Genomic DNA, 21,625 nt, shown 5'->3' with positions numbered 1-21,625 from the left:
TTTCCTTGTAGTATCTTTGGCTTTGGTATCAGGGTTACAATGGCCTCACAGAATAAACTCAGAAGTATTCCCTCCTCTTCAATTTTTTTTTTTTTGAAAACTTTGAGAAGGATTGGCATTAGTGTTTCTTTAAGTGCTTGGTAGAATTCACCAGTGAAGCCATCAGGTCCAGGGATTTTCTTTGTTGGGAGACTTTTTTCACTACTGATTCAATCTCCTTACTACTTAAGTCTATTCAGATTTTCAATTTCTTTGATATTTAGTCTTGGTAGGTTTTGTATTTGTAGGACTTGGTCCATTTCATCTAGGTTATCCAATATTTTGGCATACAATTGTTCATAGTATTGTCTTAGCCCTTGTTATAATAAACTCACTTTCATTTCTGACTTTAGTAATTTGAGTTCCTCTCCCTGTTTTTCTTAGTCCACCTAGCTAAAGGTTTGTCAATTTTGTTGGTCTTTTTGAAGAAAAAACTTTTGATTTCATCAATTTTCTCTATTGTTTTTCTATTCTGTTTCATTTACCTCTGTTCTAATCTTTATTACTTTTTTTCTGCTAGCTTTAAGTTCAGTCTGTTCTTCTTTTTCTAGTTCCCTAAGTTATAAGGTTAGGTTGTTGATTTGAGATCTTTCTTGTTTTTTAATGTAATAATTTATAGTAAATTTCCCATGTAGCACTACTTTCACTGTATCCCATAAGCTTTGGTAGGCCATGGTTTTGTTTTCATTCATCCCTCTAAGTATTTTCTAATTTTCCTTGTGATTTCTTCTTTGATCCATTGGTTATTTAAAAGTGTTTAAATTCACAAGAACGTGAGTTTTCCAGTTTTTGTTATGTTATTGATTAGCTTCATCCTGTTGTGGTTGGAGAAGACACTTTGTATAATAACTATCTTTTAAAATCTATTGAGATTAATTTGTGGTCTAACATACAGTCTATCTTGGAAAATGTCCTGTATGCACTTGAGAAGAATGTGTGTGTGGCTGCTGGGTGGAGTGTTTTATATTATGTGTTAGACCTAGTTGGTTAATTGTGTGTTTAAGTCCTCTGTTTCCTTACTTATCTTCTGTCTTGTTGTTCTATTATTTTGAGCAGAGTATTGAAGTCTCTAACAATTATCGTTGAACTGTTTCTCCGTTCAATTCTGTCAGTTTTTACTTCATATAATTTGATGGTCTGTCATTAGGTGCATGTTTATAATTGTATCTTCTTGCTTTATTGAACCTTTTATTAACATATAATGTCCTTCCTTGTCTCTTGAAAACTGTTTTGAGTTAAAGCTGATTTTTTCTGATATTAGCATAGGCACCCTTTCTCTCTTTTGTTTACTATGTGTGAAATATAATTTTCCATCATTTCTCTTTCAGTCATTTGTGTCTCTGGATTCAAGTGACTCTCTTGTAGACATCATACAGTTGAATCATGTGTTTTTTTATCCATTCTTCCAGCCTCTGTCTTTTGACTGGAGAGTTTAATATATTTACATTTAAAGTAATTACTGATTGGGGCGCCTAGGTGGCTCAGTTGGTTCAGCGTCTGACTTCGGCTCAGGTCATGATCTCGCGGTCTGTGGGTTCGAGCCCCGTGTTGGGCTCTATGCTGACAGCTCAGGGCCTGGAGCCTGTTTCAGATTATGTGTCTCCCTCTCTCTCTGCCCCTCCCCCGCTCATGTTCTGTCCCTCTCTCTCTGTCAAAAATAGACATTAAAAAAATTTTTAAGTAATTACTGATAAGGAGGGACTTCCTTCTGTCATTTTGCTAATTGTTTTTTATGTGGCCTATAAGCTTTTTTTGTCTCTCATTTTACTGCACTCTTGTCTTTTTTTGAGTTTAGTTGATTTTTTTGTAGTGAAATGTTAAAATTTTTTCTTAATTTCCTTTTCTATAGCTATCTTCTTTGTGATACCATGGAGATTACCTTTAACATCCTAAGGTAATAGCATTCTAGTTTGAATTTATAGCAGCTTAACTTCAGTAATATACAAAAACCCTATTCCTTTACAGATCCATCCCACCCCTTTCAATTGCTGATGTCACAAAATTACATCTTTATTCATTATGTGCTCCAAAAAATAAATTAATATTTTTAAATGCATTACTTGCCTAAATTATGTAGAAAACAAGATTTGGAGTTACAAACCAAAGTTACAGTAATGCTAACAAATGCTTTTTATTAGTATTAGCTTTTACATTAATAATTGGTTTTTTTTTTTCCTTTAAATGTATTAGTCTCCAGGGGTGCCTAGATGGCTCGGTCATTTGAGATTCAGACTCTTGATTTCGGCTCAGGTTGTGATCCCAGGGTTGTGGGATTGAGCTCCACATCAGGCTCCATGCTTAGTGTGGAACCTGTTTGAGATTTTCATTCATTCTCTCTCTCTCTCTCCCTCTAAATTTTTTTATTTAAGATTTTAAAATATATGTATTAATCTCTTAAATCATGTAGAAAATAGAAAGTATGGTTACAAACCACTGTTTCAATAATACTAGCTTTTATATTGCCCATTACTTTTTTTTGAGATCTTTATTTCTCCATACAGCTTTGAGTTACTGTCTAGTGTCTACTATCTACTTACATTTCATCTTATAAGATGCCCTTTAGCATATCTTGAAGGGCAGGTCTACTGGTCATGAACCCCCTCAGTCTGTTTATCTGGGAATGTCCTGATTTCTCCCTCACTTTTGAAAGACAGTTTTGTAGGTGGCGCCTGAGTGGCTCAGTTGGTTAACTGTCCAACTTCAGCTCAGGGCATGTTCTTGAGGGCTCATGAGTTCAAGACCCGCATCAGGCTCTGTGCTGACAGCTTGGAGCCTGGAGCCTGCTTTGGATTCTGTGTCTCCCTCTCTCTCTCTCTTTTCTTCCCCTGCTCTCTGTCTCTCTCAAAAATAAACATTAAAAAAAATTTTTTAAAAGAAAGACAGTTTTGTAGGATATAGGATTCTTGGTTGACAGTTGTTTTCATTCAGCACTTTGAATACATGGGCCCACTGTCTTTTGGCCTCTATAAAGTTTATGAGAAATTTGCTCATTTTCTTATTGAGGATCCCTTGTATGTGACAATTTTCTTCTCTCTTGCTGCTTTCAGGATTCACTCTTTATCTTTGGCTTTTGAAAGTTAGATTGTAATATGTCTTGGTGTGGATTTCTTTGAGTTCATCTTACTTGGGAGTTAATTGACCTTCTTGGATATTTGTATTCATGCCTTTCATCAAATTTAGGGATTTTTCAGCCATTATTTTTTCAGATATTCTCTCTGCCCCTTTCTCTCTTCTGCTGGGATTCCCACAATGGGTATGTTGGCCTGCTTGATGGTATCCTACATGTCCCTTAGACTCTGTTTACTCTCCCTCAAACATTTTTCTTTCTGTTCCTCAGATTCAGTAATTTTCATTGTCCTGTCTTCAAGCTTATGGATTCTTTCTTCTGCCTGCCCAGATCTTCATTTGAATCCCTACAGTAAAATTTTTCATCGCAGCTATTGTACTTTTGAACTCCAGAATTTCTTTTTGGTTTCATTTCATGTTTTCTATCTCTTTATTGAAAGTTCCATTTTGTTCACACATTGTTTTCCTGACATTTTCCATATTTTCCCTTAGTTCTTTAAGCATCTTTAATTAAGACAGTTGCTTTAAAGTCTTTGTCTAATAGATCTGCCATTAGATCTTTTTGAAAGACAGTTCCTGTTATCTTTTTTCCTTTGAATGGGCTATACTCTTGTTTCTTTGCATGTCTTGTGCATTTGTTGTTTTTGTTGAACACTGGATATTTGAATCTAATAATGTGGTAATTCTAGAAATCAGGTTCCCCTTCCCCAGGATTTGCTGGGGTTTGTTATTTATTTATTTATTTTTTTTTTTTTTGTTATAGTTTTTGGCTTTCTGATTTCTGCAGGCCATCTGTGTGCCAACGATCAGCCTGAGGTATAATATATTTCCCCATACATGCAGTTGTTTTTTAATGTTCCAGTCTTTAATGTCCAGCTCCCAAAAGGTGAAGTGACAAGTGAAGGGAGTAAAAGTGGAGCACTGGCCCTTTAAATCCCCTGTAAGTCACTTGAGACAGACAGGGAGGGGCTTGCAACAACAGGGGGAGGTTCAACAACAATGGCCACCTACCTCTTTGTATAAGTGTGATCAGACGCAGGAATCAGCCATTAGAACACATATCCCCAATATTTGAAGGGCAGGGCCCTTTCTACCCACCCTGGCTTGCACAAGCTGTGTGCAAATGCTTCCAGAATATGTGTACAGCTGCCTGTCAGGGGCTGAGGGTGGGGGACAGGTAGGCTGCTCCTGTGCCAAACTGAAATTTAGCTGAAATCTACCAGCTGAAATTTAGCTGAAATTTAGCTGAAATTTAGCTGAAATCTACCAGGGGTGCCTGGGTGGCTCAGTCAGTTGAACATCTGACTCTTGATTTCAACTCAGGTCATGATCCCAGGGTCATGGGATTGAGCCCTGTGTCCAGCTCCAGGCTGTGCATGGAGCCTGCTTAAGATTCTCTCTCTTCCTCTCCTTCTGCCCCTTTCTCCCACTTATGCTCTCTCTCTCCAGAATAAAAAAATAATAAAACATTTAAAAAATAAAACAATAAAATAAAATTTAAAATAGCTGCAACCAAAATGAACTCCAATTTACTATCTAAGACTTCTGGAAGTTCAAGCCTTCAGTAGCCTCCACAGTTCCAAAATAGTTAGTCAGACACAGTCTTTCTGGTGCAGCTGCTGTCCAGGTGGGAGACAGTTTCCTGGTGTTTCCCGCTCTATCATCTTCCCAGAATCCTCCTGTCTGTCTTTTTATAAAATTAAATCCCCTCAACTGAACTAAGACTTCTCCAAGGATTCTCAGACTTGGGTTACTACTGGATGGCCCTAGACAATTTTTGCATGTAGAGATTATCTGATTTAGTCTTTTGTGGATAGATATTAGTGATCCCCAGTCAGTCTTATAATAACTGTAATCTCCCTTTACTTAGACTGAACTATCACTTCCTCCTCATGCCTGTGCGGGCCACATGCCCAAACTTCCTAGGTACTGATGTCTTTGCGATGACACTTTGCAAGCAGGGCTATGTACATTAGCCGGAATTTTCATGTCTTGTAATTGCCGATATAATTACAGTACAGGGTCCCTCCTGAGATAACAAGTAATTGTCCTTCACATGAGAACGAAAATAGATCTTCAGGTGCCTGCCTACCATTAGTGCCATTTCCTACAACACAACTTACTACCTCATGGCCGCATTCAGGTTGGCTGATAAAGTGTGCAAAGCAAAAGATAAAACTCCTTTCTGAGGCCTCTCTGCAACACAGAGACCTCCTGCACAGTGGACTGATGGCCTGGCCTCTGGCCTGACAGGTCAGCCAGCGTGTGGTTGGTTGTGTCTCAGGCTGTGCGTGGGGTGCAGCATGCCGGAGTTCCCATTCTTCCTCCTCTAAGTTTCAAGTCATTGAACAAGAGTATGATTCTGAGCATGAGGAGCTTATCCATCCACCTCCAAATTCCTTTCCCATCTGACTACCTCTACAGTTACTGCAAAGAGGCAGAAAACCAGATGTTCCTCTTGCAACCCAATTACCTTGTTGTGGTCTCCATCCCATCAGGCTTCCCAGGAGGTTATCATGACGGATGCCTTTTTCATTTCAATCCACCTCAACCCTCCAAGTGTATTCAGCATGTGCAGCACTAGCGCCAAGGTGCCATCTGAAGCAGAAAGATAATTACAGGTGGAAAGAGGGAACTTACCCCTTCCACCCCACATCTCTGCCAATCAAGCAGACGTGCACACATGTGGTCTCTGTTATCCACAGCACGACATGCATCATGCGTGGGCCACTGGAGGGATGGAACACATGACATGTCCGAATTCCATTTGTAAAAGTGTGTGCAAGGGGAAATGCTCCTTTCCATCAAATTACAGTGTGCCACTAGTGCCTTCTCTTGGCGGCTGCACATTCTAGGTTAGTTTCAGGGTTTGCAGTAATTGAAGAGAAGAGAGAATGGAGAGTCCTGCACAAACAAGAAACAGGCAAACTTGGAGGTTTTCCCAAGACCCAGCATCTAAGCGGATTGTCCATGGTTCTCCCCTCCGGGTCCCCGGAATGGGGGCTTCAGTCCTTCTCCAGCCAGACGTGAGGGGTGTACCAGGACACAGTGGCCGCTGCCTCTTCCTGGCGCCATGTCGCAGCTTATGACTTGAAAGAAAAGTCAGACTTCCCCACTCCTATCTTTTCAAGGCCTGCACAGCCTCAAATTCAGTGTCAAAGGGTGCCAGAGGAGACCTCAGGGCTGGTCCAGCAGCCTCATCTGCAACTTCTCTTTCCCCCCAAAATACACGACCCTGTGTGCATCTACTTAAACATACTCTCAGAGCCGAGCTCCCATCGCACCAGGAAGGGTGCGGCAACCCGGTCAGGACAGTATTTCCGCTCTGCAGACAACTGCACTGGTTTTGCCCACGCCTGTCATTTAAGAGTGACTGTACAGACTTTCAAAAACATAAAAGAGACTCTTTGGGGCAAAGACTAAATGAGCATTTTTCCCCACTCAAATGGGAAGTCGAGTTTTTCGGGGTGTGGGGCAGGAAGGCAAAGAGCTAGTGAGTGAGAAAAGGTGCAAGTCTGGGGTCAGAGATCCAAAGCAGCTGGGGTAATGGGAACCCTCTTGCACTGTTGGTGGGATGCAAACTGGTGCAGCCGCTCTGGAAAACAGTGTGGAGGTTCCTGAAAAAATTAAACATAGACCTACCCTATGACCCAGCAATAGCACTGCTAGGAATTTACCCAAGGGATACAGGTGTGCTGACGCATAGGGGCACTTGTACCCCAATGTTTATAGCAGCACTTTGAGCAATAGCCAAATTACGGAAAGAGCCTAAATGTCCATCAACTGATGAATGGACAAAGAAATTATGGTTTATATACTCAATGGAATACTACTTGGCAATGAGAAAGAATGAAATATGGCCTTTTGTAGCAACGTGGATAGACCTGGAGAGTGTTATGCTAAGTGAAATAAGTCATACAGAGAAAGACAGATACCATATGTTTTCACTCCACCATATGTGGATCCTGAGAAACTTAACAGAAGACCATGAGGGAGAGGAAGGAAAACAAAAAGTTAGAGAGGGAGGGAGCCAAACCACAAGAGACTCAAAAACTGAGAATAAACTGAGGGTTGATGGGGAGTGGGAGGAAGGGGAAGGTGGGTGATGGGCATTGAGGAGGGCACCTGTTGGGACGAGCACTGGGTGTTGTATGGAAACCAATCTGACAATAAATTTCATATTAAAAAAAAAAAAGGCAGCTGGGGGAGAAGCAAGAAGGTGACCGACATACCAAAATGGACCAGGAACTAAGTCTCAGCTCAAGAGACAGAGCCTGTGGTAATGTGCCGGGCCCATTACAAAGTCCCCTGTACTGGGGCTTAGGACAATAGAAATTTGTTTCTCCCAGTGGTGGAGGCTCACAGTCCCAAACCACAGTGTCCGCTGAGCTGCTTTCTGGTGACACCTCTCTCTCCATGGTATGTAGCCAGCTGTCTCTACCTGTGTCCTTACATGGTCATCCTTCTGTGTCTGTCTTTGTGTCCAAATTTCCCCTTTCCAGAAGGACATCAGTCATATTTGGATTAGTGTCCACCCTAATGACCTCATCTTAACTGACTACATTTGCAACAACTCTATTTCCAAATAAGGTCACGTTCTGGGGTACTAGGGGTTAAGATTTCAATATATCAAGTTTGGGGGTAGACACAATGTAACTCATAACTAGCACCATCCAGAAAAGCTGAATAGCAGTCAAAGCTGTTTATTAGACACATTTGTTCCTTAATGCCACTCCTGATTTTATGCATCTCTATCAAACACATGGGGCCCTCAAGATTTCCTGCTACTCTGTCCCCCATGTCTCCCGTGTCCCAGAATGTTCTACATGAGCCCTTCCCAAGGCAGGCAGGATGAGCATTCTGCCCCTTTCTAGTAAGGCTATTCCAAGATTTTTGTAAAACCTCTCCCATTAAGGCCTTGTGATGCCTTCGTGTGCACGTGGGAGGCAAAGCAGGACAAAATATACACCAGACACATGACAGGGAGAGACCTAACCTGGCAAAGGCTCAAACATCAGAACCTTGGTTGACAGGGCCTCTCAGGAAAAACCGTATGAAGCAAGCTTAATGCTAAAGAAGCAAATTACACAAAAGCCCTTGTTAGGGAATTCCCTTTTTTGTACAAATTTTTAAAATAAGAATTCCAGGGCATGACCTATAACAGTACTTCTCTTTCCTGGTTGTACATGAGAACACACAGCAACATGCAGACTGATCCCATTCTCCTGGCCATAGTGAGCACCTATTAGATTTAAGCTCCTGAGAGTGAGAATTTGCTCACCCTGGAGACATTCACTTAAATGGATGAACTGGGGCGACATCAGTGGGCGATATCAATGGGGCAGGAATCAGACCCGTAAGTGCCATAGAACTGAGACGTCTTTTGGATTCCTCAGAGTTCTGAAATTCCGGTTCTAGGAAAATATACTTCGGAAAAAATCAACAACATTGAAAGGGAGCAAATGGATATTTGCTTTACCTTAGGTTAACATAAAAATCAACCAATCTATGTGGTAAGTAAAATTTTAAACGCAGGTTGAAAGTCACAAAGTTCACTGTGACTTCATCTGTGAATACTCACACATCCACCAAGAAAGGAAATACTGACAAAGCACACATGAAAACAAGAACAAAATACTGGGATGGGGAGCCCACAGCGACCTGTATCTTATTGATTATGTGAATTCTCTAAATGTTCCATAATGAAAGGTACCACTGTGACAAGAAGAAAAATTAATTTTATAAAAATCACTTCATCAGAGTGTATGATCCCCCCAAAGATGTTAAATGTCGATTTTGCTGATACAAATATGATGTCCTAATGCTAGGGAAGGGAGAGGAGTACATCTAGAACAACACGATGAAACACAGAACCCGAGTTTCTACAAGGCAGCTGAAGATTCGTCACCAAAGGAGCATTCAAGATGAGGAATGCTGTGAGCTCAGAGGCACAAACAGAAGTTGCCACTGGGAGCTACGTTGGCCCATTAGTGTGATGACAGCCCAACAGCTGGCTGGAAGACAGAACACCATCCACAACCCTGATTCACACGCACAGCTCTCAGGGAAGAGGGCTCCCCTCCTGAGTCTGCAGGGACGTGGCCCACCTCTGCCAGAGGTCTGTGGAACAGGAGATGGGCCTGAAGCTTCTGATGGAGACATCTCCAACCCCCCCAAGGACAAGCCCCTCCCCCGGGACAAGCCCTCCCCCAGGGACAAGACCCCCCACCCCAGGGAGAAGCCCCCCCAGGGGACAAATCATGGCCCAGGGACAAGCTCCTCCCCCCCAGGGACAAGCCCCCCACCCTGGGGACAAGCCCTCCCCAGGGACAAGACCCCCCCACCCCAGGGGACAAGCCCCCTCCCCAGGAACAAGTCCCCACCCAGGGGACAAGACCCACTCTAGGGGACAAGCCCCCTCCCCAGGGGACAAATCCTCACCCAGGGACAAGCTCCCCCACCCCAGGGGACAAGACCCACTCTAGGGGACAAGCCCCTCCCCAAGGGACAAGCCCCACCCCCTCAGGGATAAGTCCCACCCCCCCCAGGGAAAAGTCCTGCCCCAGGGGACAAGCCCCCTCCCCCGGAACAAGTCCCACCCCAGGAACAAGCCCCCTCCCAGGGACAAGCTCCCCCCCCCCCCCCCCCCCGCACCCTCCAGGGATAAGCTCCCACCCAGGGGACAAGTCCCACCCCTGGGACAAGACCCACCCTAGGGGACAAGCCTCCTTCTCAGGGGACAAGCCCCTTCCCCAGGGACAAGTCCCACCCCAGGGGACAAGCCTGCTCCCCAGGAACAAGTCCTACCCCAGGGGACAAGCCCCCCCTCACCCCCCCCGCCAGGGGACCCCTGCTCAAGGCACTGGTTTGGCTGCGATCCGTAAGTCAACTTTGTGCTGAGCGACATCTGACAGCCCATCGTGGTCCTGACACTTCTAGAGAGGCCTGTCTTGGGAAAGCAGGCAGCACCTCCACCCTGCCACCGGGAAGCTGTGTTTTGCCTTGCCCTTCTCTGCCCCAAAGAGGGCACTGCGGACCCTCTCAGCTGGGGGGCACACACACACAGCTGTGGGTCCCACACAAACCATCCAGCGATGCAGATGCCGGCAGGCAAGGCTAGACGTGGCCAGAGTTTGCACTGCCTGAGGGAAAGCTGCAGAATCTTTCCTTTGGGCTGTAAACCAAGGCTCCACCCAGGGCTGAGGTCTTCTTACTTAAAACACCTGAAATGCTTGCCTCTCCAGAGCAGACGTCTGGAGGAAACGCTCTCTTGCCACAGGCCTGAGACACAAAGGGAGCTGCAGGCCTACCTCCGACTCGGCAGGCAACAAAAACAAGGTTCAAGAGTTTCTCTAATACATGGGGTCTTATCTTGGGGCGCCTGGGTGGCGCAGTCGGTTAAGCGTCTGACTTCAGCCAGGTCACGATCTCGCGGTCCGGGAGTTCCAGCCCCGCGTCGGGCTCCGGGCTGATGGCTCGGAGCCTGGAGCCTGTTTCCGATTCTGTGTCTCCCTCTTTCCCTGCCCCTCCCCCGTTCATGCTCTGTCTCTCTCTGTCCCAAAAATAAATAAACGTTGAAAAAAAAAAAAAATTCAATACATGGGGTCTTATCTACACAATTCTCCCTGCTGCAAAATATGATTCATCTAGTGCTACGGTATCCACTACTTCCTGAATGTATTCAGAATGTATTTTTCCGACCTTACCCAAATTCGTATTCTTTTCAGTCTTAGAAAAGTGAAACTCGTCTGACTGTGGACAGTCTGCTCAGGAAACCCAGACCCTTCGGAAGTGCAAAGTAGAAACTCGGTGTGCCACGGCCGTAGATGCTGACCTCACGCCACAGAACTGGGATCCGAGCGTCCGCTGATCACATGAAGGGAAGAAGCTGCACACCCGGCGCCTGAGGGGCGGCCACCTCTCCAGGGACCCCCACTGGCAGCTCCTTCCAAGGACCCTCTCGACACCACACGCCGTGTGACTGGTGCTCAGTGACTCTGAGCCTGGGTCCCGCTCCCAGGGCCGCCCACCCGCACAGCTCTCAAAGGTCATTTCTGCACCCACAGTCCTGCTCACCCAACCACCGGCTTCTTCAGTTTCCATGCACACCTTCTGTATTCAAACCATAGTCATGATTTTTGTGTCGTCGTTTCAGGTCTGTTTTTGTCACCCAGCACCGAACAGCTTGGAAAACAAAGCTTCAGAAGCACACAGACAAGTGACTTTGGGAAAATCTGACTCTCCTCAAGCATGTGATGGGGAAATGTTACTAATACAGAACAGACAAAGCATACAGCCCCCGGGTCCGTGCCGCCTGAAAAGAAAGCGAGGACACACCCCGGGTCGTGGAAAGAGAACTGTCCCCGCCAGCCTCCCGCAGCTGGGACCTCAGACAAGCTCAACACTCTGAGCCCAGAGTAAGACCGAAGACCCCCAAGAGCCTAGACACAGTGCCGCCACCACCCTGACCTGGAAGCCTGTGCTCATGGCTCAAAACAACCTTGATCCTGAAATGTCATACTGCTAAGTGGAATGGAGAATGAATTCGCAACGCATTTATGTGGAAACCTGAAGAAGAATGAAAGCAAGAAGATGTCTCCCAAAACATTTAACAATTATCGTCTTTGAGAGGCATATGTGCATGCGCCCTAAAGCTCCTCCTGGTTTTGGAAGTCAGAATGTGGGGCGGGGGGGGGGCGGGAAGAAGCCAGAATATGAAAGAAACCTGCATAGACAGAATGACAAAGGCACCAACCTGGTGTGTGAGATTTTTATTCCTTAAGTTACACTGACATCTGGTGGTCTTTTCTATCAGAAAGGAAATACTCTTGGTTCTGTAATCTTAAACATATGTATAATCAAAACACATCTTTGCAGTATCTTTGGGATTGAAAGCAAACACCGCCAGAGGCAGCATAAAATATTAATAAAATAATGAAAAAGCTAATAAGAATATATTTATGCATAGTCTTAATTTTAATAAACCAAAAAATAAATAAAATAAAGCATGGTTTTCCTCTTCCTAGGCCACACCTTGTTAATAAGGTAGTTTAGATTAGAGTGGCTCCCTCTATAGTGGAATTTTTCAAATAGAATTTAAAAGGAAAAGGAGGAAGAAGAGATCAGTGCCTGAGGGCATCAGCCCACAGGTTTCTCTCCCCCTGTGAAACTGTTATTATTAGCATCTTACAGGAAGCTCTTCTCTTGGGTAGTGAAACTAGGAGAAAGTAGATATTCATTACTTGTTTCTGCAAAATGACAGCTATTCCTAAGTGTGCCAAAATTAAATTAACAAAATGGGTAATTCAGTGGGCTCAGAAAAATCCACATGATAAGAAAAGGTAACTTCATAATATAAATGTTTCCCCTGTGTTTGCAGAACTACACTGAACATAGGACCACCTCTTTGCAACTTGACCATGGGGATAACTGTAAAAGATGGGGGAAGAAGGGGACTCACACAAAAATTCGCTTTGGATCTTCTGTCCCCCTCTCTCTGCCCCTCCCCTGCTTGCACTCTCTCAAAAATAAATAAACATTTTAAACATAAATACTGCTAACATAAACACTGGACTTCCCAGTGATATTTTTATTAATTTGCTTGTATATTCCAATAGCTACCAAAGACAGTTTGAAAGTCTGTTATAGCAATGTCATTTTAGAAGATACAGAGTTATTTGCCACCCATTCTAGCAATCACTTTACCCTCTTTAATTAAAAGAAAAAAGTATCAAAAGGCAATCATCCTACCTCTCCCACCACGCATGTTCCTAATTATCACAGCACCCGGAAATTATACATTTTTATTCCCATTTTACAGATGAACAAGGGGCACCTCCAGATGGACGAACATCCCAGGTTTACCCTCCGGCCCAGGGAACATCTCTGTGCTCCCAACCTGCCGGCAGATGTAGCATCTGGCCCAGAAACTCTGCCTCCCGCCCGCCCCACCTCCCCCAGGCCTCATCTCTGCACCCGCGCTCTGCATTAACGTTCACTTGACTGTGCTTAGGGCCAACACCCGTTCGCCATACAGTGTGCACAGCCTGCTTCCTTCAAGAAGCACCAGCCCACCAGCTGGCCACTGTGCTGGCCAAGGCCAACCTCTCCATCCATGGTCAGGACTGGGGTGGCCTGGCCTGGTCCCTCAGTAGCTCTGTCCAGTCGGACAGTGATGCCCGGGTCACCGCAAAGGCCAACAGGCCACCTGACACCCGACAGGCACTTGAGAACTTGAGAAGGAGCAAAACTGGAAATGACAAAACCAAAGACTCCGATCTTGCCTCCACTGCCTCCTAAAGTGACCGGTAATCATTTCTTTCATGCTGGACTGTTGCAGGGTTTTTTACCTCAGTACCCGGGGTTCGTTGTCTCGCCTCGAAGAATGAAGAGATGGACACAGAATATAATGAGCAGCAGGCAAAAGTTTATTAGAGTGTAAGGAAGTAAGAATAATAGGAAGGCTCTCTTTGCAGAGAAGGGGCGTTCGAAGGCGAATACCTGTGACTATAGGCAAGGGTCCTTGTTCTACAAGGTTTGGGTCGCCCCTCCTTCCCTTCCCCCTCGATCCTTCTCAGGTCCTTATTGGCTTGATAACTCTAGGTGCTGGGTTGTCCATTCCCGACTGGCTCCATTCCATTGTATGAGGGGTGGTCTGTGGCCAGAGTGTTCCTTGAGGGTCATATGTTTTATGGTCTACTACTTATTTTTAGTTAGGTCTTTTGTCAAATTCCTGAGGGGAACCTGAGGGGGAGAGTAGGTGGGGTCTGTTTTCTTAAGAGGAGCATTACCCTGGAGGGAATCTGCTGTGGTCAGCATTGTTCCAAAGTATGTGTCTCTCCCCACCCAGGGACCTCAGGTCCTAATCTTTCCCTCTCTGCCTACTGGATCCTAGCTTTTCCTGTCATAGCATGCTGACTCCTCTTGGCCCATGCAACTTCCAAGTCAACAGAAATGGCAGGAAACAAAGGAAAGCCTGCGCACAAGCAACTAGCTTCTGTCTCCAAGCCCCTGCCACCCCCAGACTCATTCTACAAGCAATTATCCCTTTAACTTAACAGAGCCTGTGGTGGCCCTGATAACACATCTATGGCCAGCTTAAGAGGTGACGGCTCACCCAGGCATCTTGCATGGGAAAAGGGGGATTCTTGCAAAGGGGAGATCTTTAGGACTGGCCAGATGACATTTGCAGCTGGAAGCCATCCACTCTGCCTGTGATTGTGGCTTCCTGGACCTGGTGATGCAAAGTGAGGTGTACGTAGAAACATGCACAGATCACACAGCCCACCTCCTCCTGACCCAGGACCGACTACTGACCCACGCTGGGGGCTGATGCACCGGCGACTCCCACTTCAGCTCTGCCTCCAGCCAGACCTAAGACCTGTGGACTGCTATGGCTTCTGAAGAAATGCCCAGGGTCACACCGGCAAGGCAGAAAAACCAGCCAACCTTTACACAAGTGACACATGCCTGAGAAGAGGTTGTACTCATGGCACCCCACAGACGGGTGGCTGACCGGAGCCCTCAGATCATTCCTGCAGACAGAGAAGGTTCATGCAACTGCCCATCAGTTACATGTGTTTAACACGATCCCCATGTCCCAATGCTGGCTGGGAGTCATCAGTAATAAAACCTGTCAAGGGGCCTAGAAGGAGGCACATGGGGTGTGTGAGAAAACCATCAGGGTGTGCTTTCCACACGCAAGGCTCTTTTTCTAAGCTGGATTCTGCCACGACTCAGCCGCTGGACCACGGGCAGCCACACTCTCTTTCTGAGAAGTGGGAGGCCAAAGGCTGGACTGGATGGGGATGGGCAGCGCTTCCCCTCAGCATCTGTACTCAAGCCACTGCCACCATGTTGGGCCGGACAGCAAGCCCTCATCCTTAGGACCAAGGCCTCATCCAGATGCGAGGCGTGGACAGCCACAGACCATCATTCCCAAAAAAGGAAATGGCGGCTCACTGCTGAAAAAAAATAGACTCACACAAATGCTCCTGCTGCTGCTGCCCCTGCTGCCACTTTCCAAACTTCAGAAAATGCCCAGAGAGAACAGACATTCAAGCTGTTGAGACCCGGCTATGTACCAGAATTTAGGAACCAACCCAACTGAATCCTCTGGATGAGAAAGGGAAGGTCAAGGACCTTCCAAGAGATCTCGAGAGCAGGTAACATGTGGCTGGCTTTCTTCCTCACCTGCCAAGGGCAGGGTTTTGGCCAGCTGACAGCTCAGGGTTCCTCCAAACCCAATGCTCGGGAAGAAGAGGGGCCCGCGCACATGTGAAGACATTCAGATCGTTTCCTGCAGGATCTGAGAAGTATTTTAAGAACTGAAGAAAAGAGCTGAGAAAAAAAATGTGTTGACATTGCCTGTCAAAAATCCAGTTTTAAGAAGAAAGAAAGCTGTTGCCTTTTTGAGGAGACACCATGCACTTGTTCTCCAAAGTTTCCTGCAAACCACAGAAGACGAGGAGCATGCCTATGTGGTTTCCACCCACTAAGATGCTCACCTGAGTAGTTTTCTGACTCAGCCCAGCGTCCAGATTTCCCCTTTGACTTCTTCCAGTGGCCGCATGCATAACTTGAGTGCATTTGCTGGTGACTCTGCCAAGGTCTTTGGACACCTTCCCTCTCTGGCACCATTTAACAAAAATGCAGCCCACACCAAGTCACCTATGCCCACACCTCCAGGTGAACACTCCCACCCAAGAGGACCATCCTCTTTCTATAGCTCTCTCCCCAATATCAAAGCATCAACCTAATACAATAACAAGAACATGCATATTGTCCCCTGGGGAGGGAGGTGCAGAAGGAGAAAACAGAACAGATTCCATCACTGTCCTGCCAGGTAATTCTAGACTAACAAGTTTCTCTACTTCTGCAGAGTGAAAGTGATGGTGTAGAGGCTCTCTGACTTTCAGTTCCAGCTAAGATTTCTTCTGACTTAATCTCTGGGAAGCACATCAGAGGCTCCCAGTGTGTCCCAAACAAGATAAAGGCTTTGAGCAAGACCAACCTCTCCAAACATCCATTTCCTCAACCCTAGTATGAGAACAAAAATGTCAGTGGCTCTTTACTCCTTTGGGAACAGGGTCCTGTAATGGGTTGAATAGTGTCCCCACAAAATTTATGTCTAATCAGGACCTCAGAATGTGACCTTACTTAGAAATACAGTCTTTGCAGATGTTATTAGGTAAGCGTCCTGAGATGAAATCATCCTGGATTTGGGGTGGGCCCAAAATGCAATGACTAGTGTCCTTCTGAGAAGAGACACACAGAACACAGGGATGAAGGCATGTGATACTCCTGGGTCATTGCATCCCCATGTGATGGTGTGGGATGAATGTCCCAATGTACCCATGAGACACGGAATATGCGTGAGAAGCCACTTTCATGGTGCTACACCTCAAACATTTGACAGCCTGGGCTGTCCTAATACAAACAGGACCATCTTCTCTTTGGGAAGTCTCCTCCCACTGTTGTGAGCTCTCCCAAGACCCCATTTTTCTCCTTTATTTCCCCAGAATACAGCATAATCTTTTTATAGAGCAGACACTCAGTAATCTGTGGAGTTGGCGGTAAGCCAGTGAACAAACTCAACATGTACAACATGATCAAAACTCAATTTTATTTTTGTCCCACATTTCTTTGAGCTTTTTCAGTTGGGGGGGGGGGCAGTGTTTCTTCCTGCATCTGTGTGAGGATGTATGAAGGCCCATGAAATCAGAAATCACACTCCTCTAAGCTGTGGGTCTCTCGTGGCTCCTTCTTCCACCTGAGCTCTTCCTAGCAACGTTTCCATGCCCTTCCAGGCACCTGTTGTCATCACTCTTCCAAACGGCACACATGGAATAAGAAGTCACTCCAGCCCTTGGGGGGGTGGGTGATGGGTACTGAGGAGGGCACCTGTTGGGATGAGCACTGGGTATTGTGTGGAAACCAATTTGACAATAAATTTCATATTTAAAAAAAATAAAAAATAAAAAGAAGTCACTCCAGCCCTAACCAACTTTGGGGTCAGTTCCACCCTCGAGCAATCTGCCAGGCGTGTCCTGCCCTTTTGGGATCGAAGGCCAGACCTCATGCCACAATTAGGTGCCAGTCCTCGACATCTGGATGAAACCATATCAAATTGACTGAGTCATCAAAGACCCTCACCAGGCTTGGGTTTGAAGGTCATACTTCCTCAGTCTTTTCCAAAGTTGGGATGGAGAAAGCTCAGAAACAGTAGTCTCTGAGGAACTCACTCCCCAGACCCCTCGCCCACATTCTCAGCCTCATGCATATGTGAGATCAGGCTGAGGTGCCCTGAACCACGAGACCAATGGAAGGGCAGTTTCCTGATAGATCCGTGCCCACAAGATCTCTCTACCTCTGAAGCCCACCTGAGCTGAGTAAGGACCAACAGCAATGATGGTTTGCAGCCACAGGGTCTGCAAGTGCAACTGTGAATGGGACAGCATCATACCTCTCAGGTCAGGATGCTATGCAATGTCCTGCCTTAGGAGCTGCTAGGAACCTCACATTTGTAATCATCTCTAAATAGCATCTAACAACAACTATTTTCAGGCCAAGAGATCAGCACTTGTTAGTGTACTGTCCGTTAATAAAATTTCCTATCCAGCACCAGGAAGCTCATTATTTTTTTAAAAAATAATAGAATCTGTTTCTTCTATGAGGATAGCCGATGTTGGGTGTTCACCTCTAAAGGATCACAGAATCAGGAGCACCTGGGTGGCTCATTGGGTTAAGTATCCAACTGTTGATTTCAGCTTGGGTCATGATCTCATGGTTCATAGGATCAAGCCCCACATAGGGCTCTGTGCTGACAGCATGGAGCCTGTTTGAGATTCTCTCTCTCCCTCTCTCTCTCTCTCTCTCTACCCCTCCCTCCCTCTCTTTCTCTCTCTCAAAATAAATAAACATTTAAAGTAAATAAATAAAGGATCACAGAATCAAATCACAGATGAGGTGTGGCCATCAGCTGTGCATCTTAGGGATGGATTGGCAGCCTGCCCACTGTAGGTGGAGCCCCTTCCCACTGCTGACAGCACATGGGCCAAGGAGAGCCCCCAAATGTCCCCATGCGCTTGGCAGCTTCAACCCAATGCACTCACTCTTCCCACCAGGGCAGCAAGGTCGCCTGGAGACCCACTACCATCACCCCCAATTTTATTCCAGCGAAAGGTCCAGCTGTGCCAGAGGAAAGCCCCTTCTGATTCCTAAGAGGTGATGCCCCCTGGTAACAGTGGCGGCTGTCAGAAAAGATCAACACTGATTTACCCGCTGTATCTATTCAAAGCACTCTGTACTTCACATTGGGAAGCTCCGCTAACAGTCAATCCACTACAGTCTATGAAGGTGGAAAAATCACCACCGAGGCTTATGTTGCCCACCTCAGGAGCCCAAGACAAGAAGCTCCTCCAGAGGTCAGGAGCCCTCTGGGGTCAGGGCTCCCTTGGAAGCTGGGCTATCTTCTGGAGGTCAGTACCCACCCCCGACATACTGAGGTCAGGGCCACCCCAAAGTTCCAGTCTCACCCACAGAGGCCAGGCTCTCCCCTGGAATGCCAGCTGCACCCCCAGGTCAGGGCTCCCCCAGCCCCCACCAACAGAGGGCAGGTCCCCCCACTGCTCTGGAGGCTAGGGTGAAGCTACTGGGAGGCAACACAGCCAGGTAAGCAGGGGCTCTAGGGCACTCCTCGATGGAGACCCTAGGTAAGGTAGCAACCTGCCTCTTCAGGCTCTGTGAACCAGGAGGACCATACCCCATCTCACGAGGGTGCTGTGCAGGTGACACGGGTTCACGCGTGTTCAGACCTGGAGGAACTCCATTAGCAACCCCATCCAGACCTTCCACTCAAGGGCTATTCCTTCTCCACTGTCCACACAGCATATCTATTTTCTTATCCCAATCTAATAGATTGAGAGCTGGGTAAAGACCTATTGGATAATCTACAGCAAGAAAGACAAATTTTGAACTAAAGTTTAGTTCAGGATCAAAATAGTGCATTGTATCTTGTTTGTAATAAGTTGTAGAGGGTATGAGACCAAAGAAGAGAATTTAATTCCTAGCGTATGTATAAATTTCCTACACAGTTCACTTAGCATTTTAACAAAATACACACAAAAATAAAACATTATCTTCAAGCAAACACAATGCAAGTGGACCTAAAATGCATCTGGTTTGCTTCCTCCTCTTCCCACTGCCTGATCTGGACCTGAAGTTAATAAAGCAACAACAACCCACCCTTTGGCATTTTCCAAGCTGCACTCCCAGAGCACAGCCAAAACAAGAACATTAGCTGGAGTGCTCCCTGGTCACCGCAGCAACAAGGCCGCTGGCCGTTTCCTGGAGAAAGCACTGTGGGAGGACCCCTGTGGGTCAGAAATGAGTCATTAGCCAAGGGTGCTAGGCACATACTTGAAGTCTCTGAGCCCTAAGTGACAGGGTTACCTGCAAACTTGGGAGCTCACCCGTCTGGCACAGCCAGTGCACGTGGCCCGTGAGGACCTCCTGCTTCAGACAGAGCCCGGCCTTCCGGGCCTGACAGCCTCTGAATGAGAAGCCAGGGTCCCCCCACCCCACCCAGGGTGATTCCAGTCAGGCAGGGGTGTGAGCCATGCTTCCGGCACACCTGACATGATGTGGAATACCAGAGCACTCTCAAATGATAGGGAATCCGATGCTCAGTCCTAAACAGCCCGAAGCCAGGCATGTGGAGTGACTTATTTATCACCAACCCCCAAACAGGAAGGCAAGTTTCTCAGCACCAGCACACCGTGAACCAGGAGGGCAACACTGAACCGTGACAGAGAAGCTGACTGGGAGTGCTCACCTGGGAGAAATTTAAAAGAAGTTAATGGGCTGAAGCATTGAGCCCAAAAGGACAGATTGGGGAGGGTAGCAGGGTGTTAACAATGGCTATTCATGCTTTCACCACAGAGAGAAGAAATAGCCTTAAAATAGAATCTCATCACATCCTCCAGGACCAAATTTCACTAGTGTAACTGCATCTGTGAGGAAGAACCACAGAAGAAATCAGGTGTTCTTTGGGCTCAGCTATAAGTAATATATCGGCACCACCCACTGAGAGTTCTCTTTAAGAAGAAGCCGCCCCCTCCTTTTTCTGACCAACAAAGCCTTCACCTGGGCTCCTCAGTCCAGCACACTTGTCCAAATTGCACCACTCTCCTGCCTGGTCCACACCAATGTGGGTAATGCTTCGGTGTTCCCACTAACACCATGAAGGGTCCATGGACAGCAGGGTAGGGGGGAGAGGAAGGACACCCACCAGTGACAGCTTTCCAGCGCACTGTCCATCCTTTCCAAATGCATCACACTAACTGAACAACCACCAGCTTGTTGGAGAAAATGTTATCGGTCAACCACATTTGAGGGGCAAGAAAGAGACCCTTCTCAACTAGACTAGAAAATGTGCGCTGAGATTCATGGGGCTGTTCTGGCGTAATTCTGTTTAATAGAAGCTGAGCAGTTCAGTTTAATTTCCTGACTTGATTGCAGGGTCATAAATTGTACCTTCCACCTCATGTTTCCAAATTCATTTTTCACTCTAATTACCACTCTGACCTCTCAACTGCATTGGTAAAAAGTTGGAGATCCAGTAAATGAAGGCCAAACAAAACCCTCCAGCAGATCACCTCCAAGAAACCACCTGCTGTAGCTGGGTAGAGGACCAGTGGCTTTGCTACCAGGGTCTGGGGGATCCCCTTAGCCCCGCCCACTAACCTCGAAGCCTCCACCAATCTCTTCAGCTCTGGCTTGTACATAGTACCCACCTGAGACCTTTCAGATGCAGATGCTTGAGTCCCACCTCCACAAGTTCTGATGGGACTGGTCTGGTGGCACCTTCGGCTTCAGCTGTATTAAAATCTTCCCAGGTGATTCTAGGAGCAGTAAAGATTTAGAACCCTGCACCTATTCGGTGCACACAAATTACATGCCAGTTCCCATCTTAGGTTATTTCTGACACCTTCCTCCCCACCCTACGGTGACTCATCATCATCCCACACATGAGGAGACCCTGCATCAAAGACCCTCAACCAGGCTCTCTGCATGATAAATGAGAAGGTTTCTGAAGGAAAATTAAACTAATCAGAGTGATTTACCCTCGATTTAGTCACCAAGAGGTGATATCACAGTAGCTCATGAAATCCCTCTACAAGGATCTTCAATGAAAGAGCATTGTCCCTAGGGACTAAGAGGTCACCTCAAAGATATCGCGGCTGTTAAGAGCTGGAAGTTCCTGCACCTGCCCCTCCGGGGTCCCACATCCTGGAGCCACTTTTACTGTCATTTCCATCTCTGACATCCCTGGTAGCAACCACGGAGTTCTGGATTTCTTCTCTTCCACATCAACTTTGGTAGTGATTTCATGACCAATAAACACCACACATCAAAGTTGTCCTGAGACACTCTACATATGTATACAGTTTAGTTATACTCAGTAATCACCCCAATCTGGGACCACTTCTAGGATGGGACGGCATAGGGCAACACTCAC

At 46.3% G+C, this 21,625-nt stretch overlaps 1 protein-coding gene across 4 annotated transcripts in view; it reads right to left on the bottom strand.

Moving 5' to 3' along the window:
• The window catches only part of PTPRN2 (protein tyrosine phosphatase receptor type N2), a 799,963-nt gene that overhangs the window by 634,331 nt on the left and 144,007 nt on the right, over positions 1–21,625 (bottom strand). The window contains exon 3 of one of the 4 annotated variants that reach the window (XM_053217795.1): positions 5,579–5,703. The exons of the other annotated variants lie outside the window; for them this stretch is intronic. Coding sequence (XP_053073770.1) covers positions 5,579–5,600 — 22 coding nt within the window. The 5' untranslated portion in view covers positions 5,601–5,703. The remainder of the gene's footprint in view (positions 1–5,578; positions 5,704–21,625) is intronic. 4 annotated transcript variants of the gene reach the window in all.

The sequence above is a fragment of the Acinonyx jubatus genome, chromosome A2 (genome assembly GCF_027475565.1).
Source record: "Acinonyx jubatus isolate Ajub_Pintada_27869175 chromosome A2, VMU_Ajub_asm_v1.0, whole genome shotgun sequence".
NCBI lineage: Eukaryota > Metazoa > Chordata > Mammalia > Carnivora > Felidae > Acinonyx > Acinonyx jubatus.
The sequence above is the reverse complement of the archived record's forward strand: the minus strand, read 5'-3'. Positions and strand labels throughout refer to the sequence as shown.